This window comes from Phyllopteryx taeniolatus, chromosome 19 (assembly GCF_024500385.1).
Source record: "Phyllopteryx taeniolatus isolate TA_2022b chromosome 19, UOR_Ptae_1.2, whole genome shotgun sequence".
Lineage (NCBI taxonomy): Eukaryota > Metazoa > Chordata > Actinopteri > Syngnathiformes > Syngnathidae > Phyllopteryx > Phyllopteryx taeniolatus.
Window position 1 is genome coordinate 8,271,985 of NC_084520.1, and position 26,998 is coordinate 8,298,982.

At 41.9% G+C, this 26,998-nt stretch overlaps 1 protein-coding gene across 2 annotated transcripts in view; it reads right to left on the bottom strand.

Moving 5' to 3' along the window:
• Positions 1 to 247: 247 nt before the first annotated feature.
• Positions 248 to 26,998, bottom strand: part of fam20cb (FAM20C golgi associated secretory pathway kinase b) — a 77,687-nt gene continuing 50,936 nt past the window's right edge. For both annotated transcript variants that reach the window (XM_061756440.1, XM_061756441.1), the window contains 8 exons: positions 12,323 to 12,415; positions 6,778 to 6,893; positions 5,053 to 5,233; positions 4,865 to 4,974; positions 4,127 to 4,208; positions 3,044 to 3,103; positions 2,802 to 2,952; positions 248 to 2,157 (listed from right to left, as the gene is read on the bottom strand). In XM_061756440.1, the coding sequence (XP_061612424.1) occupies positions 2,047 to 2,157; positions 2,802 to 2,952; positions 3,044 to 3,103; positions 4,127 to 4,208; positions 4,865 to 4,974; positions 5,053 to 5,233; positions 6,778 to 6,893; positions 12,323 to 12,415 (904 nt within the window). In that variant the 3' untranslated portion in view covers positions 248 to 2,046. The remainder of the gene's footprint in view (positions 2,158 to 2,801; positions 2,953 to 3,043; positions 3,104 to 4,126; positions 4,209 to 4,864; positions 4,975 to 5,052; positions 5,234 to 6,777; positions 6,894 to 12,322; positions 12,416 to 26,998) is intronic.

Here is a 26,998-nt window from a genome sequence, read left to right on the forward strand (position 1 = left end):
CCATTCACACCCTTCGGAGAAATTAGGGAACCTAATTTGCATGTTTTTGGAATGTGGGAGGAAACTGGAGAGAACCCATGCCAGCACAGGGCGAACAAACTGCACAAAGGAAGGCAAAAGCAGAGATTGTAACCCCCAAACCTCAGAAACATAAGGCAGACGTGCTAACCAATCCACCACTGTACTGCTTTTTTTGTGTGTATCTATCAATACATTTAAAACAAATAATCCTAGAAAAATGTAAGACTGGATTCTGCTTATTTTTTATTGCACTTTAACCATGATGCAAAGAATTGAAAAAAAAAAAAGTCCACAGAAACAGTGTTCTGATGGTGAAAAACAAAACAAAACGTTTTTTTTTTACCTGGAGAACATATTGTATGTTCTCCGTGGATCCTCTCTCACTCACACACACACACACACACACAATGTATTGACACAGGACTGTAGAAAACCTTTTTGTAGAACAGATGGAATCAGCACACACTCATACAAAGACCCCCCCCCCATCTCATCTGTACTCGTCTCTGGGAAGAAGTTGAAACCTTTCGGCCGTATGAAACCAGACATTCAAGTTTCTATCATTGCACAGGCACTAGATTTCTCTATGGTATATATTAAATTTCAGCCAATGAAAGAACCGTCGGCTCGACCAACAGCTCAGCCGTCAAAGCTGTTGTTAATGAATCAAATGTACTGTACACCCCCAAAAATAATCTCTCCATGACAGCAACATCTGGACACCAATTATATTACAAAGAAACAATAGTACAAAACGATTTGTTTAACATTTTTGATACTATAACCCATTTACACTCACTGGCCACAATATTAGGTACACCTACAGGCACTGTAACGCATCCAAAATTCTGCTTTGACAAGGATGCTCTGATTTTAATTCATGTTTTTTTTTCTTTTTTTCAACAGCTGTACAATAACAGTAGTGCAACATACAGAGAAATAGTTCTGATATTTTTTCCACTCTCATGCAGCGTAACCAGAATGTTAGAAAGACCTCTCAGGATGATACAGTGCTGTTTTGCATCACTGTCAACTCCAACCACATTAATGCAAATTGTTCAATGAATAGTGCCAGTCCAAACTGAACATTATTCTCTGCTGTATATAAAAGCTGATATTTGATACAGCCCTTGTATTGGGAGTTCAGTACATTGTGCAAGTGTACCTAATGTAGTGGCTGGTGATTACAGGTGATACGAATAATAAGACAGCAGTTGGGCGTTAAGTGACAGGCGGACCTTTGTTCCTCCCAATTTATTGAATATTTCCTGACCTAATAACTGGTGGTTTTGCACACAGCAATACCGCCCTCTTGTGGGGTAAATAAGAGAGTACACCACTTTGATGTTGTTTTGGAGGCTGATTTTGTACCTATTTTCGTTCTAACAATAAATATGGTTTTCAATAAATACACTCTCCTGGACATTTATGGGCAATATTAATAGACAAATTCAAGAGTTAACCTGCACTCCAATTAAAAATATTTAAACCCCGAAGAGCCGTGAGAGGACATAAAATAACAAAATATTTTCATGTAAACACAACTTAATGTTTTGGATCTTTAAGATGACAAAAAAAAAACAACCAGGATTCCCTCCAGGGCAACTCAATTGAATGCTCGGGATGTCATCAGTATGTAGAAACACATTTTTCAGCTTGGAAAGTCGCGCCAAGTCCCTCAGAATTCACTGAATTCAAAAGAAAAGGTCCAGGAGACAAAGACAAGGCGTCTCTTACAAGACTTTCACGGTCTGCTAGTGCTGCAGTGGGTTAGTCTGGCTGCGGTGATACTGGGTGTTTATTTTTTTCAAGAGGCCGAGGTGACGAGGGGAGGTCCAACTCAATGTACATGGTCCAAACCCAGCTCAACCTAGGATCCGTGTTTTGTCACCTGCGTCAAGTTCTGTTGCGTCTACTAGTTTGTGACTTTCAGGCAGCTGGGCCTGAAATCGTTCACTTGGCATCAGGAGGCAAGTGAAATCCTCCCAAATCCAGTCCCATGCAGCGTCTAGGTCCTCAGGCCAGCTACCTCCGCCTTGGCTCGCTGTGGTCTGTCCACTGGCTCCCTTGGAGGTCGTTCTCCACCACGTAATCGTAGCCCTCCTTTTCAATGCATTCAACCAGCACCTGCAGAACCTGCAGAGCAAAAAAAAACAAAGAAAAAAAAGAAGCAATAGAGTGACACAAAATCCAAAATGTAGACACAGCAGATAGATCTTGTTGTAATTGTAGGCTGGCCACCAGTTCAGGGCGTACCCCGCCTCTCGCCTGAAGATAGCTGGGATAGGCTCCAGCACGCACGCGAGCCTAGTGAGGATAAGCGGTACGGAAAAATTCATGAATGAATGTATGTGTTGAGAATCACCGCTATAGAGTATTTTCTTGCAACAGAAAATTTTAATTACAGGTGTATCTCAGTAATTATTATGGTTATTATATCGTGGAAAACATAATTATTTCAGTACTCATTATGTAGAGTCAGTATACACAGAGTGAAATATTTCATTATTATGATTTTATTATATACCTTTTTACAAAAAACTCAAATTCATCATCTCATGGAATTAGAATATTACATAAACACTTAAAATGATATTCAACATGTAAATTAGGCAGGAATTGGCTTTAAGTAAAGTATTTAATGTGTTCAATGATTATTAAACATTACATTTGAGTTTGACTTTTTGAAATGAACTACTAAAATAAACTTCTGTAATAAATCAAAGAGATGAAAATAGACAATGGTGCGATAAATAACAAAGTCTGTGAGAAGCGCTGACCTGGCGTAGTCGGCGGTCCATGGCGTCCAGGTGCGGCTGGATGAGGATGGGACTGAGACGGTCCCTCACCAGGGATTCGGCCACCAGTGTGGACAGCTTGTATTCCTCCTTAGCCAGCAGCTGCAGACGCAAGTGGGTCGACTTGCGTACCCTGCACAATATCCGGGCGATTAGCCCAAGCGCTCATTCACTCACAAATCACGCGTGCGTGCGTGCTCCCATCCCCACACGTGTCATTTTACCTGCAGCACTGCGTCAGTGGCACCAGGATGGACTTCTCATCATGGGAGTGCTTCCCAAACCTACAGAGAGAGAAACAAGCTTAGAAGGTTAACACAACTTTGAATGCCTTTTTGAAGAGCCTTTTTCAGTTTGTGATTAGCCGTTACAAATGGAGTATAATCCCCAATCTGCAGGGGATGTGGGCCGAGCCCTGCCACAAATAGTGAAAATCTGTGAGTAATTTAACGCCCTCCTGAAAGATTTCATTCATCCGTTCCGCTTCTCCTCACTAGGGTCGTGGGGTGCTGGAGCCTATCCCAGCTATCTTCGGGCAGGAGGCGGGGTGCACCCTGAACTGGTCGCCAGCCAATCGCAGGGCACATAGAAACAAACAACCATTCGCACTCACATTCAAATTTACGGGCAATTTAGAGTCTTCAATCAACCTACCACGCATGTTTATGGAGACATGGCAGGAAAAAAAAGAGTACCTGGAGAAAAACCACTCAGGCACAGGGAGAACATGCAAACTCCACACAGGCAGGGACGGGATTTGAACCCCGGTCCTCAGAACTGTGAGGCAGATGTGCTAACCAGTCAGTCACCGTGTCGCCTCCTGAAAGATTTAGAATTGCTTATTGGATGCCACAAGATGGCAGCAAAGCACTACTTTTCTATTAGACGAGGGTGAAGCAACAAGCAAATTTTCCGGGTGCATATTAACATGCGCGGCACAGTGAGCGACTGGTTAGAGCGTCTGCCTCACAGTTCTGAGGACCAGGGTTCAATCCCCGGCTCCGCCTGTGTGGAGTTTGCATGTTCTCCCCGTGCCTGCGTGGGTTTTCTCCGGGCACTCCGGTTTCTTCCCACATCCCAAAAACATGCATCAATTGGAGACTCTAAATTGCCCGTAGGTGTGAATGTGAGTGCGACTGGTTGTTTGTTCGTATGTGCCCTGCGATTGGCTGGCAACCAGTTCAGGGTGTACCCCGCCTGCTGCCCAATGATAGCTGGGATAGGCTCCAGCACGCCCGCGACCCTAGTGAGGAGAAGCGGCTCAGAAAATGGATGGATGGATATTAACATGCTATGTGACTTCTCACCCCCTGCCGTTGTCCAGGTGGATGATGAAAGTCTCGTTTCCAAATTTTTCAAACGTCTCATAATGATGCCGATCCATGTTTCCTATAATTGAAAATGGGATAACTTTAAGAAACAGGAATATTATGTACCGTATTACAAATGTGTGTCTATGTACAGTCAGAATATCTTGAATACATAATTCATGTCAGTAGCACACTTCAAAAAGCAAACTCATATGTTATATTGAGTCACTGGACAAAGTGAAATATTAAATGATTTCATTTTTTTGATGATTATACCTGACACCAAAAGAAAACAGCAAGATTCACCATCTTGTGGTGCCCCACAAGAGGGAGACATTCACCAGGACTGTGTGTCATGGGGGAGGGGCAGGAGATAAAATGGTCAAAGGGGGTTGTTGGCTTCAAAGGGAGTGGTTGGCCGCTTGCTGTAAAAACACTTTGTACTGGTATGTGGAGAGTAAAGTGACATGACTGGTTCTCGTGTCCTCATTTTGTTATTTACCTGCATCTCCACAATCTCAAGAAATTAGGATATTAGAAACAATCAATGAAAGATTTGCATTATAAAAATAGGTAGGAATTGGTCTTCTGAAAAGTATTTTCAATGACTCTGTATAATCTACGAGTTTAACTTTTTGAATCAAACTAGTACTTTGATCAATGAACTTTTCTGTGATAGTCAAATGTATTTAGATGCACCTGTATAATTTATAAATGTAAAAATGTCCAACTGACCCATGAGGAAGTCAAAGATGGTCATGTCCATTATGTCCAGAAGTCTGGTCCCACTGTCGTAGGGCGGAGTTTGTTTGACCTCCTCGCAGTAGTCCGGGTCCACTTCCCATCTGAGTATTACAGAATGGCATTTTTTGACCACTGCACTGATATTGCCTAATAGTGCAAAATAGTGGCGATTTTCGTACTCTGCCTTCTTGCGTTTGTGGTAGGAGCGTCGCCACGGGTTCCTCCAGGTTTTGCGCTTAGCGAGGGCAAGGTCCGGAAGGAAGGCGGCCAGGGATCCTTCAATCTGATCGGGCTTACCACACAGAGCGTGCTCCGTGGAGCAGTAGTACGAACATTCCCCATAGAAACACACATTGTTGGCTGAGAAGAACAAGAATAATGTATATTTTTTCAGTATACAGTGGTGCGAGTTTTTCTGGGTACAAGCCGTCGTTGGGTCGATTTTTAGCTTTGACTTGCCATCAACAATTTGAGCTTCGACCGCTCTATGGGCAGTGAACTCAGCTCAACTCACTTCACATCAAGCGGCATTTTGACAGATAGTGAACAGTTCTTCAAAAAACAGGCTTCAAGCTTTTTAAAATGCCAGTATTTGAAGCTTACTGTCAAACCAAACATTAAACAAAGATACATCTTAAGTATTTAAAACAACCACATAACTTTGCCTAGCTTAATGCTAATACACAACGCAAAACGCCATAGATGGACTAATGAATAGCATGGATAGTCCTGGTGTTTTAACCCTTGAAGCAATGCAAATTTGAGCACAAACGGTGCATTAACACATGTAGAGAAACAATATAACAATATTCGTAGGCATATATTCTTTACCCTCTACAAAAATGACGAAAATTACTGCAATTTACTGAGTCAGTTACAGTAGTTGTGAAAGTCTTCTTCGGTTGTGTCTTCATGACTGTATTATACTGCCCCCCGTGGCCAAACTGCACAAATCAAAACACATCGCAATGAATTAATCATGATGCACAAAGTGTTTATTCTTTACATCCTTTTAAATTAAGTTATTAATAAATGTTTTGTTAAATAAATATAATAGAGTGATATTTTCCTTATTAAAAAAAAAACGTAATTTTTTTTTTTGGGGGGGGGGGGGGGGTGATTATGAGCGTGGCCACTGAACAAATTAAACTCAAGGCACCACTGTATGTGTTATAGTGAGGCCCAGTAGTCAGTTGTATGAAAAAAACAATCAGCATTCATAAAGATGTGAATGCTAATTTTTTGTCAACTAATTGAACATGTTTACTTTTGTGGTAGTTCTTTGCAGTGGACTGATTGGTAATAATGTAATAATAATAATATTACCTTCGTAGACATGAGTGGGGCAATGCAACTAAAGGAAAAATGTTTAATTAATATTTTTCTGTTCAAAACCGAACATTATCAAGGTAGATTTCTTGTTACAGCTCTTGCAGTGATTCCTATTAGGTTGCATAGTTGTAACTAATAAGTGAATGCATATTATTTATACACAACCGTAGCAGGATTCTTTCCTTGGTAAGTGATGATAATGGGCTCAAAAAAAGAAAAGAAAAAAAGATTCTATTCAAATTCAATTCTGCATGACTGTGCTCTCTTTTTGCGCTTTAAGAATTCCAACCACATCTATTTTACATGGGACAAAATTAATGACCCCTGGAGGAATTTGATGACTTGTATTAATTGCTGAGACTGTGAGTAAATTCAATCCCATGAGACGCTCCCACGTGCTTGTGACCAAAAACTTGCATAGCTCATTAACTTCTGTGCTTTGATCCGAGCAAGCTTCCAGTTAGTCTCCATTTAATGAAGGTCCTCAGTATTACTTTAGTCAGCGGAATTAGCTTTATTCTAAGAATGTTTGCTTTCTTTAACTTCACTGAGCTAGTCGAGGTGTACCCTACCTGGTGATACGAAGAACGTCCTCCACAGCTTTTTATCACGCGTGACATCTCGGATCTCCTTGGTCATGTTGACGAGTCTGCCGGCCACGGGAGGGACGCGGCGAAAGTCCAGAATCCTACAGGGCCGAAAGGACATACACAGGATTATTATGTTATCATCATTGTGGGTTTAAATGACTAAAATTCATGGATGAAACAGTCCAATTCCAAAACAAATAAAATAATAAAACTATATTGTTACCCAAAATATTATACAGTATCCTCCTCATTTGCACATACTGTTCAAACATGACAATACAATTCTTGATAAAAATGTTTACATGAATAAACTTAACATATTAATCTGATGGTTTGGTTAACATCAACGACTGAAACAGTTTCAAAGTGCAATACAACTATTATGCAATTACATTATGCATAGCAATACACTGAAATATTGAGTATACACCATTATATAAATATAGTGCACATGTCAATTTTGCACTAATTATACAAATATTAATGTAGCATAATTAAACCATACTTTGTGTATTACTTAGCATATATTAGCATGTTCTGTTTTTTCTCTGTTTCTTTTCTTCGATTAAAATGATTTTTTTAAAGCCCTCCTTAATACTACTCATTGTATGTTGTTGTATTTTGTTTCTTGGTTGTACATATATTATTAAAATGAGTGTATATGTGTGATGAGTACTGCTGTGAATTAAATAGAATCTCTCTCTATATATATATATGTCAGGGACATGTCTTAATGCTTAATCTATTTTTTTTTTTTAACCACTGTCAAACAGTCATTCCAGACATATTGTATGTGGTCCAGGTGGAAATAAACACGGACTTGGGCTGATTTCTTTCTGCAAATAAGCATTTGATACATTTATACACGATGTTCTACATCAAATTAAGTTCTAATTAGCAAATTGCAATCCATCTGTAATATTAAAATAGCATTTTTTTCTTTTGCTTTTTCCACCCCAGATGGGACTCGAACTCAAAATCCTTGGTTTAGGAGGCCAGTGCCTTATCCATTTGGACACAAGGGCACGTCGTATTACAATGAGAGATGTCGCCACCAGGGGGCACCGTGACTACGCTGCACCGCAAAGTTAAACCACCCGGCGGTGATTGCGTGGCCTGCATTTCACGTCACAGGCCTTTTAACCTCCGCACACAGCATCCTGATGTCAAAAGCCCGGCAAGGTCTAACTTCCCCGTCCGTTCTGGGAAATTGTATTTATGCACCAACCGTTAAGGCTTTTGTGGTTCGTGCGCCTTCAGCTGGCAGTTTAAATGGAAACTCCGGTTGTGTGGTATTGCGGTGGTCGGTAAAGAAGAGATGTGTTCCTTGGCTTTCTGTGCGGATGTGTGCGTGCCAAATGTCGATTTTACGCATCTGTGGTCTTCAGTGAGACATCGGCACTGACTCTTTAACAATTAATACCCCCTGACAACTGCTAATGGACAGGGCCTGAGGGCAAAAGCAGGACAGGACAGACCAGAATAAAGATGGGAAAGTGGTGAAGAAAAAGTTGGAACTATAGAGAAAATCTACATGAAATTAAATAAAAGAGCAACCAACCACTTGGGGTAAGATAGCAGAAAAAATAGCAGTTGTCCTTACTATCTGAAGTGTTTTTTTTCCCCCGCCAGCTTATCTTCAAATGGCAATGTATTAACACCCCCCCCCCCACACACACACTCCCTATTATAAATGCATAATGCATAATAAATGGTTCATTAAAAGAAGGTTGGACAATATTTAATCTTGTATGTTTTGGTACCTGCTGACTGCTCGCTCTCTTTTTTTTTCCACCTGAAGCGAATCCAATCGCATAATGAAGTGTGTTAATGGCAGTGTAGCCCATAAGAGAAGCGGCGTTGGCTGTTAGTGCTGCTTTAAAAGGAGGCTCTGTGTGGCTACGGGCCCCCTGGGAGGCAGTGTAGCCTCGCTCTGCAGCACCAGCAGCAACCGCTCTGCAGCCAAGGTCTAATTTAGAACAGACAAAATAAGGGAGAAAAAAAAATAAAGTGCTGCTTTTGGCAAACCCTGCCTGGCTTATATTTAGAATGGGCGCAGGGCCTTTCATGCCTTTGGTTTCCTCCTCTTCCCTTCCCTTTCACCCACACACACACACATATGTTGCCAGTACGTGTGTGTCGAGAAGAGCACCAGATGTGTAGCAGACTGTTGACAAAAGCTGCCGCTAATGCAATTTATGCAGAAGTGTGTCATTGCGCCCGAAGGAAGGAAGCGAGCGGATTCACCATCGCGGCCCCCGCCACGATGGTGCACATGTGGACGGACAAGTGTTGTAACCTCACTCTCGTCTGGAAAAGGAAAACAAAACAAAACACACACACACACACACACACACACACTAGCATTCCTGCTACAGCGCAATGCTTTGTAGCCTCCCGGTGCTTCCTATCTTTTTATAAAGCTTCCCTCGAGCAGGAAGAGTCAAGGAGCGTGCTGCTTAGCTAAGTAAGGAGGATGCAGTCTTTGTTCGCTCGGATGCTTGCTGTGGGAGGGCCGCATTCATTCTCGGTGACAAATGGCCTCTCCGAGCTCGGGGCTTCACTGTACAGCGCTGTGTTTTTTGAGAAGCAAGATTGATGGAGGCAGTGAAAGGGAAGAAGTATAAAAGCAGTAAAAGTGGAAAACATGGAAGGATTCAATGGCTTCAGATGCCAAGTAAAATAACACAGCAAGACAGAGGACCTTCTGCTCAGGGTGCTCCTCCTTCTCGTGTCGCTGTAACCTGCATTACATAAGGAATGCTTTCCACCACCAGTATTTTTGCCTTGTTGTGATCTGGAATGGTAAACCCCGATCTGCAAACATAACCCTAGGAGTTTTATTTGTCAAGATGATTTTATTTTGTAACTTTTTTTAAAATTTTTTTAGCAGCTTCCATAGTGAAAAGCCTGCTAAGGTGCACTGCTTATTTACAGTGAAGCCCCACATATTCATACTTGGGCATCTCTGAATTTGCCTATTTGCAGAATTTCTTTTAAGGAACCTATCCTCTGTTATTCACTGAAAAACTCACCGATTTATGCTTTTCTACTCATGCCAAAAGGAATAAAAGTATTACTTTGCACCGTCTTGTGGCATAGTGGTACTAAAGAACTATGTTGATGTGAATTGAGGTGCTTTATTTAGATGATGGTAGTGCTGTGCCAGCATCTTGTGACATCTTGGTACCAAGGAACTATGTTGATGTGAATTGGGGCACTTCTTTTAGACAAAAAGTAGTTCGTTTTTTTCTCTCCGTCTTATGGCAATTATAAAACCTTTTTGGGGGGCATCAATTACTTACAGACTTTCACTATTTACAGCAGGGCTCCGCCCCTATTCCTCACAGAATTGGTGGGGTCTACTATACAAACAACATGGCTGCGAAAAGGGGGGAGCTGGTTTACAAAAGCACAGTCAGTTTTGCTATATTTAAAGACTTCATTTTCACGTTATTTTCTGTATGACAAGAAAGAAGGCAATCATAGACTCAATCGTGCTGAACATTGCTAAAGACATCCATCCATCCATTTTCTGAGCCGCTTCTCCTCACTAGGGTCGCGGGCGTGTTGGAGCCCATCCCAACCGTCATCAGGCAGGAGGCGGGGTACACCCCGAACTGGTTGCCAGCCAATCGCAGGGCACATACAAACAAACAACCATTCGCACTCACATTCACACCTACGGGCAATTTAGAGTCTCCAATTAATGCATGTTTTTGGGATGTGGGAGGAAACCGGAGTGCCCGGAGAAAACCCATGCAGGCACGGGGAGAACATGCAAACTCCACACAGGCGGGGCCGGGGATTGAACCCAGGTCCTCAGAACTGTGAGGCAGACCCTCTAACCAGTCGTCCACCGTGCCGCCTTGCTAAAGACATAGTGCCAATTTTTATGTTGATTTGTCCGCATTGGAAAGTTTTGACCCAAGGTATGGGCTTCCAAGATGCAAATATTTTTCCAATGTCGCATTTGCCTGACCTGTATAAAATACCGTGAGAGAGCTGCAGGTGTTGCAGCGTACCCTTCAACAAAGGCCATATTGGCCATGCAGTTTGATTGCATTTAATGCTATTGTTAATGCTAATTGTTGAACATTTTAAATGTTAATTTATTAAGGCTGTTTTGACAGAAATTGCATTTTACCAAGAGGAAGTACTTATTTTCACATTATCTGGAAAGAAAAAAAAAATCTCTAATTTCAGTGGAAGTTAATGCAAGTTGATGCGGTGGGGGGGAAAAAAACATGCTGGAAAAAAAACAAAACTAGTTTGGAATAAAGTCATTGTCATTTGCTTTTTCTACAAGCAAAAGGGGAAACAGTGATTAAAACGGAAAATGAGATTTTTGTTGAAAAAAAAAAACTGGCCATATCGCCCAGCTCTAAAGTAACGGTATAACCTGGATTACATTAAAAATAATAATAATAAAAAAATGTTTTCCAGCAAGCAGTCCAGTTCGCCATGTTCTGATTTGGAAGGGTAAACCCTGATCTGGCAACCCTAACCCTGAATTAAATTCCCTACATATGGACGTCGCATAAATGGTGTGCCTACCCGGAGCAGGGTTGTTTGCTTTGCTTGGGAGAACCTCAGCAGTGGTATCTGTCCAGCAACCAGACTCCGTGTTTACCAATACTTTTTCGGTACTGCAATTTGCCTCCGTTTATGCTAATTCAAGCATTGCTGTCAAGCAGCTCAAAAAGATAATTCCGACATTAGTATTCTAATCTTTATGTAAAATAATGGGTCATAATCCAAAGGCAAAGGTGCCCTTCACGTCAAGTGTTCTGCAGATTTGTTGTCTTCCCTGCCAGATGGTTAATGAGCTGACATGAGGAGGCACAGATTAGCAATCAGGGCCCAATGTAGAATCAGCAGGACGTCAAACAGGACATTGTCCCTCCAAAGCGGGAATGATTCTACTTGACCTTCTTGTCACCAAAATCAGAGAGACATTTTTGTGCAAGAAGGACTGCTTTGGGACTTACTGCTACCCTTAAAACGTGAATAATGCTAAGTAGTGTTAGTTTGACTGATATTTGTAGTGTTTTCCCCTTTTGCCCTGTGTGTCGTGGTGGAACCGGAAACGGAATGGAAGGCCATTCATTAGCACCGACTGCCTCGTTGGTGTCAGAGTGAGCACTTCTGATTGTAGCTTTTTAAAAAAAAAAAAAATTTAGTTAACAGTTCAACTTTGGTCAACAAAAGGTCCAAATTTGCAGAATGTCTTGAGATGCTCGCTTTCCCAGGACGTACTGCGTGATGTCGCTAATTGCCCCTACAGAATGCCAATCAGTTCAAACTCCCATATTGCATTCAACTGTGCTGGAAAATAGCTTTTGTGATCTGAAGACTGAAGTCCTCCAACTCTAAATGTCTCTCAAATTTAGGGGCCTGTTGTCAAAGCTGTATAGAGAAGTGACCCTCAAACAAGTCTAACACACATAGAAGTGCCAATGTTTATTTTTTTCAGAGTTTCTATAAGAGGCTGGAATTTTTCTTGGATTTCGATGCGTTGTCTTACCTGTCGAGGTGAAAGGCAGCGATCTCAGCGTTGTGTCTCTCAAAGTCGGAGAAATAGAAGAAGTCTGGAGGCGTCTCTTGTTCACGAGTTTGCCTAGAGGGACACAGAACAACGTAGATGTACACAAAATATATGATTTCAACAGCATTTATTCAACAAAATAGCCTAAATTTAAAAATGCAATACTTCACGCCATGTGTTATTCTGATCTTTTGTTTCTACAACAATGTCCACTCTACAGAAGGCCAGTTAAGGACTCAACACTGCATTATTACACCTGCGTACCTATACTTTCACCTTTGTAGAAATAATCAAGCCACAATCAAAGCAGTTCAAGGAGTTTAAGGAGGGAGGACAATTCAAGGTCAAAACCCTCCTGCTGAAGCGTCCGCTCCTGTTCCCACTGTGTACTTATTTCCGTCTTACTCTGATCCTGCAAAAAAATAAAAAATGCACACGTTCGGGTTTTAAAGCTCTCACAAGAAGCGAAAGAACCTCTTTTAAGACGTGAAAAGCCAGCGTTGATGGAACAGAAGCCAGAACAGGGCAGGACAGATGCGTCAAAATCGAACAAGACAGTGTGGTATTTGAGTTATTTTCCCTTTTATGAGCTCCACTTTGCCGATTTTTTTTATTTTAAATTGACCAAAGTAAATGCCTTGCACAGAAGCAAAGATTTGGTTGACAGCCTTTGCCATTTCTTCTTCTGCTTGCTGGAGGAAGATGAGAAGCCTTGGAAATATCTTGGCAATTTCTCTCTCTCTCTCTCTCTCTTTGTTCCTTCTTTTTTTTATTTCCCTCTTTGCTTACTCCACTTACAGTATGTGTGTGCAGAGCTGAGTACCTCATATCTGTCCACTTCTCCCTTTCCCCCTCTATTGCATCTCTCCTCATCTCATCTCTTCTTTTCTTTTCATTCCTCTCCTCTCCTCTCCTCTCCTCTCCTCTCCCCTCCTTTCCTCTCCTCAGCTGGCTGGCTCGCTCCGTCCACAGCTGTGTAACTGACATACGCACCAGTCATTAACTATCCCAACATGGTGCACAGATGCACAGTCATCCGCTGAAAAGTCCTCATTTTCTTCCTCTGCCCTGCATTTTGCCAGTCTTTCACACACAATCGTTTGCACATCGCGTCCTTGCGATCATTTGACTTGCAACAGGAACAGTTCAGTGTTGAGCTATCGGGACCAGGATCCGATGCAGCGTGTGCTCCGGCTAATGGTGTTTCAATATTTTGTTTTATTTTAAAACTTCACAGCTGAAATAACTACGCCTCGGATTCCTTTTCCTGATCACATCATTTGTTTGCCCACTCACTTGTTGCTAGGCAGAGTTCATAGGGTTCAAACGGGGGAAAAAAAAAATTGCTAACACATGCCAGCCACACCCAGTAGGAGCTGATGGTGCAGTGTCCATACACAACACTATTATGAAGCATTTACACATACACATTTATTTAACAGCTCTGTATGAAATAGAAAAAGAGAACAGTTCCAATCTGCTGGAACACCGCCCCCCTCACCCTCTACGTGGCTAGAATCTCATCAGAATTTATGGTATATAATAACATGTATGTAATACACAAGAAATACGACATATAATATAAATGATCATATTATAAATTCACATTATCGTAAATAAAAAAATATTTTTATTTAAAGAAAAATCCGGATTACACTCATAAAGGAAGGTACAGTGAACCGCCGTCTATCGCGGGGATATATTCCAGAACCAATCGTAACAGGTGAAAACCCGTGAGACAGAGACAAAAAAAAATTTTGTTAATAGTTTTATCCCTACGACACTTTTTTAAAAACACTTTTTAAACGCCAATATCATATTTGAACACGTACAAAAACAATTCAAGCACAAAATAAAATAAAACAGTACAGAAGACTGAAAACCCAGTAAAAACGCTCAAAAAAAAAAAATGGGAAAGGAACGATGAACCGGATCGGGAAACTGAATAACTGACACCTCTCCAAAAGCTTCATGATTGCCTATAGATTCCACAAGATGGAGGCAGAGCACTACTGTTGTCTAAATCAAGCTCCTTAACTCACTTCAACATAGTTCCTTGGCTCCAAGATACCACACGATGGCCTGAGCACGAAAATAGTGGATAGATTAGTTTTCCGGTAAAAATAAGTTGAATCCACGAGTTACAAAAATGAGGGGAACACTGTACTGTACTGTGCTGTATTAGTGTAAAAAGTACAAAAATGAATTGTATTAGTCATTTTGCTGGAGAATAGTCCAGTTTGGATTCAATTTAACACTGAATTTAGAAGAGGTTGCTCCCGCCCCTTTGCTCATCCTTGATTTCAACATGTCCACGGTGTCACCAAAGGCTAAACAGCATCTTTTGATGGTATCACTTTCATTCCGGATCGCTTTACTCCACATTGAAGAAAAATGATGTTGACGGCTAGTGGGGGGCAGTGTCCACTTAGAGCAGGACAAATGGACAATATCATTTACCGCACAATATCAAAGGCAGCCTTGACAGCTTGAAGGGGGGGACAATAACAACTCAAAGCCGATTCTCAATTTCGTGCCTTGCACTAATTGTGTGTCAAATGCAATCAAAGCGGCACGACAAATAAGCTCACCGTCGTGAATGCCAACTAACTCGTAGTGGCAGGTTTGCCAGAATTCAGAACTCTTGATTTCTAGGTGTTTAGTTGCCTCTAAAGAAATATTTTTGCTCAACTGATTGATGCATGGCATGGTCATGCAAATTACTGAAAATAAAGACATTTTAAGACAAAATGCTGCATGTGTGTACTTAAATAATCACTGAACTGTTTAGTGCTCTGGAGGACAAGCAAAAACAAACATTGTAGAGCAAGGATTTAATCACAGTCCTAAAATGCTTCTCATGTATTTACCACGTCTCCAGAGAGGTATGAGGCTATCTGGTTTATTCACGCCTACAATGTCGTTCGGAAAAGCATTGCAATGAGGCGTGTGAGGCAAATGGTACTACGATTAAGAGCAGCTTGCCACACATTGCGAAGAGATGCTGGATAAACTGCGGCTGGTGAGCCCTGTTCAATTCTAATCAATAAAGTTCTTCAGCGCATGCAGCAACACCTCACACCCGAACACTTTGAAAGAACAGCTGCGGCCAGAATATGAGAAAATGTTATTTCTGGACAAGAATGGGGCGGGCAACTGGGACAAGTACAAATTCTAAAAGAGCACTGCCTATGTTCTAGCTTGTTATGATCTGGTCGCAGGGAATGTACAAAAATACATGACCACATATTAAAATCTTGGCTCCATAAATGTTTGCGCACGCTGTATGCGACAAACTGGGGAAAATAAATGCTTAAATAAAGGGGTACCTTGACTTATATAACGCACGTTTAGTTGTACATCAAATCAACTGAAAGTGGATTTATGCCTTGTGTTGAGCAATTTTGCACCACAGTCACACAGCCAACTGTTCAAGACAAAAAAACCTCACATATTTTCATGCACAATGTGGCGCCATTATACAGCAGCCTGTCTGTCCGAACGCCATAGCCGTGATCAATGACAGCAGGTGAGACATACTGGGTCCAGCGTGCCCTGGCTGACCCCCGTGGGCCCACGGTAAACACATAGTTTACACTGGCTGGACAGACACTTTCTTGGCTGCGCTTCCAACGTCCGAGGGGCCCCGCAGCAGCCAGTGGGGGCTTTGGCGGTCTAACAGCAAACACACCACACTGTGAGAATCTAAAGGGACATGAAAGCGCAGCATGTGGAGAAATCTACTTGCAAATGCAGTTCAGTACATATGGTATTGAGCTGAAAACAGCAGCATGAAAATTGTGCCGAAAATAATAATGCTCCAACGTCAGCAGGGTATTCACTTCCATCCATCACTTTTGTATACCACCTGTCCTCATTATGGTCGTTGGTGAACTGGTAGCAGTGTACACCCTGGACTGCTCGCCACTCAATCGCAGACGAACAACCGTTCGCATTCACACGTATGGACTATTTCATCTTCAATTCACCCAGCAAGTATGTTATCGGAATGTGGGAGGAAGTCGGAGTGACTGGAAAAAGCCACCTAAACATGAAGAGAGCGTGGAAATTTCACAAAGGCCTTTCTTTGCCTGAGTGGATATTTGAACTCTGGACTGTGAGGATATTGGGTCACCACAAACCTGCCATGCTAGCCCAGGTATTAATTTAACAATGGTGTGGTGGAATAATATTATGTAATATTGAGGTTAGCTTATTCAGCTACATGAGAGTGTGTGATGCATTGAAGTTGCACATCACTGAAAAGTACGATCACAATGATAAAAATTAATACAAATGATACTAATCTATTAAATACTCATTACTGCCACCCATAGGACTGGAGTGGAACAGTATCAACTTATGTTAACTCCACAGGACTTCATAAATGACCTTGCAATCTCTTTCGTACTCTTGTTCTGTTTCTTTTGCATACAGTGTCACATTGTCTGTCCACCAAGTAGGAAATATGTAGTCTGTTCTATTCTATTTATCTTTGTCAAAGCGGAAGTTTGATTCAAATATTTGGTCTGTGCTGTGAAGTTGTACTTCTGGAGGGAAGTTTCAAAGTCAAACCGTCAATCGATCAGACTCGTAGTCAAAACCTGCAGCAAAAACATGACATGACACGAGGCTCTCTCTTCCAGACCAGAACTGCGTTGGTTGCGCACACACACAGTCGAAGGGCCACGAGGATGAAGGTGAGCTTCAAATCCACGAGCGGCTAAGATAGCACAGCATCATCACAGCGGGGGGGCAATGAGAGGAGGCGGAGCATTGTTTTATCTCGAGCTGCGCCAGTGTGAAGGCTGACCTTTTAAGCAATGACATTTGATAAAATGACTAAATGCTTCTCACCCAGCGGGCAAGACAGGATTTGCCTTCGCGTCCGACCGTACGTGCGACTATTTACTGGTGTCGCCGCTGTGGCGTTGCACTGTAATTTTATGTCTGCGGTGTGGATTTGCTGCCCAAATGGGGAGGCGTGACAGGCTATTGTGTTTTGAGTAAGTGCTCCGCACATGGTCGAGATGACATTTGGTTTATGTGAGTGGAGGTGGAAGCGATGAGGGGAGAAAGGAAAGGAACAAGGAGAGAAAGAGGAGAATGATGGGAAGTATCGTTGACGGGGAGAGAAAGGCGCTGGATCATGATGCAATAGAGGACAAAAAAAAGGGAAACGACAATAATATGCATAAAGAATAAAATAAGACGAATGGAAGGAAAAGGATATCAAAGTTATTGTTGCCTGAGTATTGCAAAGCATGCTCCTTTTTGGAAGGAAAGAAAAAAACGGAATGATTGAGGAAAGAAATTAAATGAAAGGAGGAGTAATTATGAGTTGATTTTTTGGGGGGGGCATTTTGGCAATCATGTACTAATAACACGCAAGCTCAAAAGGGCAATGTTTAAAGGCACTTTGATTTCTATGTCTACATTTAAAACCTCATTTGATTATGAAATTATAATAGAAAGGCAAGAAATGTTTAACTTGTTTCCATTAAAAAAAAATCCATAAATTCATAATCTAATAAAACAGCAGAAAGGAAAAAAAACACCCAAGGTTTTTGAAAAGCACAATACAAAAGCCTGGGGGCTCTCTAAATAACCTTCACAGTGCGATCCAGGTGTGTGTGTTTGTCATAGATTTTCAGAGTCAGGCTGTCATAGCTCCCCAGGCGCTACAATGCTCTTCTTCCTCCTCCTCCTCCTCCCACTCCTTACTCTATTACCCCTTCAGAGTCAGGGTCTGCTATACACAGAGACAGCTGTTTCCTTCCAGGGAGCACAGCACTCACTCAAACACACACGGGAAGTACGACTCACGAGTGAGTGTAGTCGCAGTTAGGTCCAGAATCATATGGACCTTTTGGCATTGGATTTGAAATAAAACAAGCAGGATGTGATAGAAGTCATTCCCGGATTGGCTGACAAGTTTCAGTTCAAAATAGCCATCAATTTACAAATACCGGCCGAAATTCCGTTGAGTACTCCAAGTCGACGAGTCAAAGTTACCTTCATGTTTCACTTGCCCTAAAAACTCGACTTAAAATAGTGCAAGTGGAATATTACTCGCGAGAAGATCATTGTTGGTAGTAGTAATAGCATGTATGGCATTGTGTGGGTTAGTGGTTTGCTGATGGCAGCGTTGTACACACGGAGATCGAGTGCAAGTGGAATATTATTCATGAGAAGATCAGTGTGGGTAGTAGTAATCAATGTTTTCACGAATTTATTTGTTGTGGAGGATTTTAGAGGCATTTGAAGTGCTCATTCCATGTTTGTTTTGTTTGATTAATAGAAAATTGCTCAAAGACCGCAGCTGCTTGTTACGTGGCCAATCACAGGCCCTTTTCTTTATCCTTTTGTAGTGTTTATGGGATTGGTAAGAATTGTGCTTAATTTAGAAGGAAACAATGAGATGGAAGCGGCGCCTGCGTCATTTCCGGGTTATCGTAATTTTTAATTACAGCATTATAAATCACGATATTTGATAGATATGAGGGGCACCACGTCATATTTTTACAAGTTTAACTTTAGGCGAAATGACGACAAACCTTTATAATCAGTCTCTTATCGGAAGGTGGCAACATTTTAGGAACTTTGAGTTCTAGACTTTCTAGAGGTTTTGTCCGAACCCAAACACACATATAATCAATGCAAGTGGTGAATTTTATAGAAAATTTCATAATGAAAAGAGGTTTCTACAGGATAAAACACAGACAAACACAAAACAAACAAGATATCTACGAACATTGGCGAAGGAAGGGATTTTTGACGTGAGATGAGCAGAATGGGCGTGTAGTGAATGCGTATAGCTGAGGACTCCTGGTCTCGTTAATATAAACCCAAATATGCACTAATCCGTACTTTTAGTAGACCGCAATTTTGGACTTACGTGTCTGAACACGTTTGAGGCAGGCGAGTCAGGCTCCCGAGTGTTCGGCCGGCCCGGTCCACACTGGGAACAGGTGGATTTGACGGGAGGAAGAGGAAAAAAAAAAAGGGAGGAGAACGAGTTCTCAGGCAGGATGTCTCACGATGACGTTCGGAGCGGGCACGTTGCGTCCGCCTCCGTTCCCTCAGACTGAGTTCAGGCCTCCAAGCAGGGTGGCTCGGAGCGCATGCAGGACGCGCTGCAGCCGGGTATCGTCCGATGTCTCCTTGCAATCCCGGGTGAGGTGGGCGCCCTGCCTGGCCTGGTCGTCGCCGAGTTGGTCGGGGTGGACCAAAGAAAGACTTCTCCACCAAGACTCCAAAAACTTTTCAACTCTGATCCCAGCTCTGGCCCCTTTTATGGCCGAAGCGGGTCAAAAAGGGGGGGTTTACCCCCCTCCTTTTCTACCACCTTCGCGAACACCAAGGGGCTGGACTGCCTTTTTGACGTTATTGTTCGTTCTAGGATTATTTGGTGTTTTAAAACCAGTGGAATAAAAATATTAATTATTGGATTTAAGAAAACGAGACCATTTCCTCACCCTGCATTGGTCCACGCTCATCCTCTTTCACACCTGTAATGAATGTTTCAAATGTTGTGTGGTGTGGAGAATATTACTATTTTCATGTGACATTTGTGGTATGGGGTGAAACATTTCATCTGGTTCAGTTAACAACAGATTTGACGTTAGACATTCAAGTTTGCAGCAATAGAGTCACTAGTGGCGTTCATGTAAAGTTCTTAAAATATTGACTCCCAGTCGAGTCACAGACTGTCTTATGAACCCCATGTCTGTAGTGTCGTTCCGTCGCCCGTGGAAGTCGCTGTTGCCTGTTCCAACTCCCAAGTAGCAGCTCTCAGCAGGGTGGAGACCTCGCTGCGGGTCCAATCCTTCGACTGGCGGGAAGTTAATTAACCCAGCATCCGTGGGTCTCCGCTTTGAAGTCTCAGGCAGACGTGATTCACTTAGCGTCGGCATGGCAAAGAAAATATCTGTGTCTTGTTGAAGATAGTTTATTGTGTTAATCCGTGTTAACGTCTACTTCGGCGGGGAGCGGCGGTAATGCAAGGCTGGGGTGCTGGGTGGCATCTTTTGCGTGGCATGTCCGCTACACTTTGGAGTTATGAAAATCTCCTTCATGTCACAGAATCTGTAGTATACAACCCCAAGGTGGCCAAGGCATGAACACCAGAAGGAGCAGCACAATGTCCATTAAATTGAAGCAAAAAATGTGTAATTCATTCTTTACATTCTATTTAGTTAACTGTATGCCATGACTATGTTTTTCTAAAGTACAATATAATTGAGTGCTATTTTTCTTATTAAAAATACATTACAAAAATGTATGGGGAAGAAGAATCACCTTTATTGTCATGAACATGCATGCATGCACACGAAATTTGTTCTCTGAATTTGGAGAAGGCTAGAACTGAATAATAGGAATTCAACTAATTTCAATGGGGAATGATGATTTCAGATGACTGTTTTGAGTTACGGGCACGGTCATGGTACAAATTACACTCGTATCTCAACGCACCACTGTATTAGGGTATTACAGAAAGAGCCGAATAATATGCATATAGCAAATAGCTGAGGATATGTTCCGCAGAGAAAACGAGAATAGGTGAATATGTGTTCTGTACAGCCATTTTATGCAGAGTACCTCTTTTGTATCTAATGGAAATACAGAAATTTCACAGTAAGCTGCACTGGAAAGAAAATCTCCCATGAATCACATCTATATAATCTTGCTATATTATTTCCTCACATTCAGCTAAATGCCAAAAAAAACGATGCTTCATGTTAATGTACGCTATATATGCTCCACAAACCAATTGTCAAGACAAAGGCATGCTTCACAAGAGTCACAATAAGTAGGAATAAACACAGTGTCAATAAAATGAATTATGCAGTACAGACTATTTCAAAAGAGACTACATCCTGTTTAAGTTTAGCCTCTGTCTCCTGAGGGGCCTACTCCATGCATAAATGCAGACATCCTGACTAAACACCCCCAGAACACACACACAGACACACAAACTGTGGCTTCATTATTCCACCACTTCAAAGAGGACAGAGTGCCACAAAAAGAATAGCCCTGAATGAAAATCACCCAGCAAAGCACTTCTATTAGAGCTTTAGCATGTGGCAAGACACCATGAAGAGCTGTGAGAGGAGGAGGAGGCGGAGGATGCTGGAAGAAGGATGCTCTAGTCGATTGTTATTGAGAGGCTTTTTAGATGACGGGGGAGATGGGGGACAGGAAGGTGTCCGCCATTAATCTACGTCTAAATGGATTTGTATTGTCATTCTGTGCATTAATCCCTGACGGAGAGGCGTGCACGTATAAACCCGCACACAAACGCATCAGGAGCTGTTGGTCATGCTATCCTGTAAATACCCAGTGCGGATAAACAGGCCTTAAAGATGGAGCTATCATCTCAACATAATCTGATCAAGATACAATGACAGCCCGCGCTGTCTCCTTATCTGCACTTTACAGCATACACGTTTCCACGCCTCGTCCCATCTTTACACTCTCTTTTCAGCTATTTTCACATATGGAAAGCTTTTCTTTTAAAACCTGATTCATTGGCATTTCTGTCTACGCCAAGCTACAAACGCAGACGTGCTAACCGCTAGTACTGCTGTTGACATTTGACAAGTAGTTAAAGTGGGGTATACACAAGACACCTAAACCGATTTTTTAAATGTGACAAAACCCACACATGACAAGATAAATAAATCAACAAGTGCTGTATATGCTTACTACAGTAATAGTGTGCGGTGTATTCAAAATGAACAACACGTCGCAGCACACACACAACGATATCGCCACAGACAATCGTGAGTCTCATCCCCCAAACCAGAAGTCGTAGTTCCAAGACTGACCTAGGAGCGGCAGCATGGTACCAGAGGGAATCCAGACATTTAACAATTGGCCGTTTTCCCAGCAGATCGTGGAGGAAAAAAAATCACTTTTAGCACATCCCACACCACAGGATAATCACTTAGGATTATCTTTTAGAGACATCCGACAATCAGGCCACAAATCTGAGAGAGGAAAAATGCGCTTATTAGCCTCGATTATCGGCATGTGTGTTTACTTGCTAAAATGATGGCAAACAGATTTAAAAAAATAAGTAGAAATCTGTATAGATTTTGGGAGGTTTTCACTCCAAAGAGCTTTCCACAAAGTCTGTAGTATATAATAGTTTACATGTGCACAAAGGCCAAAACACATGCCATGGTCTAAATTTATTAGAAGAATATTTTTATATGCTTTTCCTTTGGTAGCACATCAAGAGCACTGTGACAGGGCAGCCTTCTATGCGCAAAGCCGGGATCCAATCGCTTTTATTTGGTTTGAAATGCATCAAAGCCAGATGGAAATCAGGAAGACTTCTGCGGTAATTAGAGTGCCTATTTGATAAGAAAATGAGGTTTGGAATCCATCCAAGCATTGCAAAGGAGGAAGAAATAGTGAGATGAGACAGGCATAGACCGATGCTTTAAGGATGTGCGGGGTGGAGGAAATGTGGTTTAAAAAGGATGGTTTAAACGCACACGCATCCACAGAGTCAAGACATGACAAACAAGGAACATCGATTGAAATTGAATCTCTGAACAGAAATGTAAACATGAATCACTGAATTCCCCGAATGAGCTATAAAAGAGGCCGCAGTGCTTTCTAATCTCCATTTCTAAAGCAGAGGTGGATTACACGTGTGTGTGTATGTGTGTGTGTGTATGTCAGAGTGGGTGGGATGAATCTCACCGTATGGCATAAAAGATGAACCCTAATCTTCGCCGTTCATTCAGCTTTCCAAACGAATCCCATCAATGATAAGCCGCCACACAGAAGGCGCACACGGAGCAACACAAGGCTCTCCTTCCCGAACAATTACTCACGTTATGTTACACAATCGTATATACTGCACTGTGAATGGGCATGAGCATCCAGTAGTGCTTCTGAAATATGATGCGCAAGAGTTTGTACATTATCTCCTTTTCTGTGCTTGCAATGCTGTTCAAGAGGAGAGTATTCATAATTCATATTGAGTATGGGATTAAAACACAAATCATAGTTTGCTGTGATTTGATTTTTGTGGGTCAAAGATACACACACAGTGCAACTAGCAAGATATGCATTTTCTTGAAACGGCAACTCCTTTGTACCGGGTGCTGTGTTCAGGGGTTCGCCAAGGAGGTCAAATGCGTCAGAGCTGACCCGGTGCACTGCGAAGTGGGAAACATTTATCCGAGTCGCCACAACAGTACCATGTACAAATACGGCAAATTGTCAAGCGCTATCAAACAAGGTTATTGTCGTCAACTTCAACACAAAATGGTGTTAACAGAGCCAGCTACTCATTTTTACAAGCGCTTTTGACATTTCATTGAAGTGCCTGATGAGTCATTGAATTGTTTTTACATGACAGGCTTAAGGCAGGCTTGATAATCATAAAATATTTTCAAAACATATTTTGAAAACATTATTACTCATTAATGTGCACATTTTAGACTGTTCATCCAAGTAAATGAATGAAAAGACTCATTATGTGCCTGGAAAGGAATTGCATTTCATGTATGAATGCTGGCTTAATCCATTGGATTGAATTATTCATATCAGAATATTGCAGTAGAGATCTTAACGGGTGGATGTTCACCATCTGGTCCTCGGGCTGTATGGCTAAAACATGAGAGTTTTGAGATCATCAAAGTTGCCCATCCTTGGCCCAGATTGACAAAACCCTTAAAGACTGAAGTTACTATCTTTGTGTCAAAAAGCATTATAAACTCTCCTGAAATGAAAACATTTTGATTGTGCAGTTGAAAGGCATATGAGAGTTGTCTGCTAACAAATTTATTGGTTGAAGCCACTTTTCTCTGAGACACGAACAAAGTGATTGGTTCAGATAAACTTTGACGGTGGAGATGACGGCGTTATTGCCAAGCCCCATCGTGGTGACGAATGCCAGCCATTCATGATCAGGGCGTTTTATTTTCCATTCAAACTCACCAGCCAGCAATCTGTGGTTTAGGCTCAACCCACATAGGTTTAAGTCTCACTATGAGACAAAAAGCAGTATTCCTCTGCCACTGTATGATGATTTTTTTTTTTTTAAGTCTGCCCTGCTGCTGGGTTTGAAACAATCAATAAAAAATAATCAAGACAATGATTGCATCATTACGCTCATTTATCTGAGTCTCTAATTGCTGCATATTCAAAGTGTCTCCAGTGCCAGTTTGTAAAAATAGCCTCTTTTCAGAGTTGCAATCTTTACGGGATGATTATGGGACGTGCTTGGCTAAGACTGATTGCTGTGGCCTTTTCAGTGCTATTCTGGCTCTGCTGAGTGTGTGTCTTCCACTCCACATTGATCTATCGACCACAGTCTGCACTAGAAACCCGCTTGGACCAAAAGGTGAAGCTCATGGTTTGTGTGCCACGCACACACAAGCGTGCGTATCCCGTCACAGGCAAACAAGCATGTTGATTTTTGATGACAAGATGAATGAAGCCTCTACCTATTCACATTGCGCTAACATCGAATAGTGTTTGCAAGCTGTGCCGCTTTCATTAGGGTCAGCTAAGTGAATGTGCACAAGTCATCCGTGGGCAGCTAAGCAGGCAGGGTGGAAAAAATTTATTGCTATCGTCGGCAAGGACAAGAGGTCTTTTTCATTCATTTAACCTTTATTTTTCCAGGTAAGGCGATTAAGAACATATTGTCATTTGCAATACAGACCTGGCGGTATAGCAGTGGCGTACATGAACTGGGTTATAGCGGAGGAACGCTGAAGTCACACATCAGTATACAAGGTCTTTTCCCTTTGCTATTATACCTCATCTTTGTAAATAAAATGCCTATGATGTGATGATGTTTATGATATGACATTCTTAAAATGAATACTTGAGGCAGGCTTGATTAAAAGCACATGAATTGGCCATTTGAGTCTTCCTAAAAGGCGCCTGGACTTCTTCTCCCATCGTCTGTAAGCTTGTTCACCTTCGAGCAGCTTTTGCCACCGCCGCTTAGGAGCGTGGCCAGTGTGTAACCAAATACAGAACTGCTGCTTTACAGCTCTGTCACGGCCCATCTTTCTTTCACTTGATGCCTGCAGCCTGCGGCGCTGGAGTGCAGTGGGAAGGCTGCCAGTGCGGCTCCGTATTGACAGTGCACATGCATCACGTACGTCCACTGCTTCTCGCTGGACCTTTTGCGGGTCCCCTAACATTATTTCCTCACTGCCTGCATGGGGACGTATGACATACATACGCACTACATTCGGTGCACCTGGAAGGTATATCTAAAGATTCTGCCTTTCGATATGGTCTGATTTTATTCATCTAACAATGGCAAAATACAAGTGGTGTAGAACTCAGGGGTACCAGTGCATTTGGAACCTTGGCCTTCAGTTACCCAACCTCTTAATAACCCCCAGTTACTTTGTGATGATAGAAAACCTACAAAAAAAAACACACGCAGCAGCGCCACATACATCATCTGGAACAGTTCAGAATAAATTTGTATTTAATAATATGACACAAAATTTTAAAAAATACATCGTACTTGCCAAACATGTTGAATATTAAATATGCACAATAATGTGTGCAGATAGTTGCAGACGTATTTTGCTAGTTGAGTTGGCTGGAACAAGTTTTACTCTAACCACACTGAACCCATCCTGCCTGCATGGAAATAAGGAGTATAAACCATTACACTGTCAGTGACCCATATTATGGACTCAAAACTGTGATACAAACCACTAGCCCACCGTGCTGGCCCTCAACTATCCCTCAATTATACTTGTTCATCTAGATGTGTTAAACAACTCAGGACAGAGCATCTTTTGTTTGAAGGTACCCAGTTTTCAAGCGAGCAAAAGTATTGGAACAGACATTAAATTAACTTAAAATGAATAACATTTAATATGTGGTGGCATAACCCTTATTTGCAATAACTGCATCAAGCCTGTGACCCATTGACTTCACCAGACTGTTGCATTCTTCATTTGAAATGTTTTTCTAGACCTTTACTGTAGCCTCTTTCAGTTCTTGTTTGTTTCTGGAGGTTTCTTCCTTCAGTCTCCTCTTCAGGAGGTAAAATGCATGCTTTATTGGGTTAAGGTCCGGTGATGGACAGTCGAAGACCTTCCACTTTTTCCTCCTGATGAAGTCCTTTGTTGTGTTGGCAGTGTGTTTTGGGTCATTGTCTTGTTGCATGATGAAACTTCTCCTTATTAGTTTGGATGCATTTTTCGGTAAATGGCCAGACAAAATGGTTTTGTAGACTTCAGAATTCATTCTGCTGCGACCATCATGAGTTCCATCATCAATAAAGACTAGTGAGCCCGTTCCAGAAACAGCCATGCAAGCCGAAGCCATGACATTACCTCCACCATGCTTCACAAATGAACTTGTGTGCTTTGGATCATAAGCAGATCCTTTTTTTTCCTCCATATTTTGGCCTTTCCATCACTTTGGTAGAGGTTAATCTTGGTCTTATCAGTCCAGAAAACTTTGTTCCAAAACGTTTGTGGCTCATTTTTGTACTTCTTTGCAAAATCCAATCTGGCCTTCCGATTCTTTGTGCTGGTGAGTGATTTGCATCTTGTGGTATGGACGGTATATTTCTTCTCGCCATGTCTTCTTCATACAGTGGATTGTGATACCTTCACCCCTACCCTGTGGAGGTTGGCAGTGATGTCA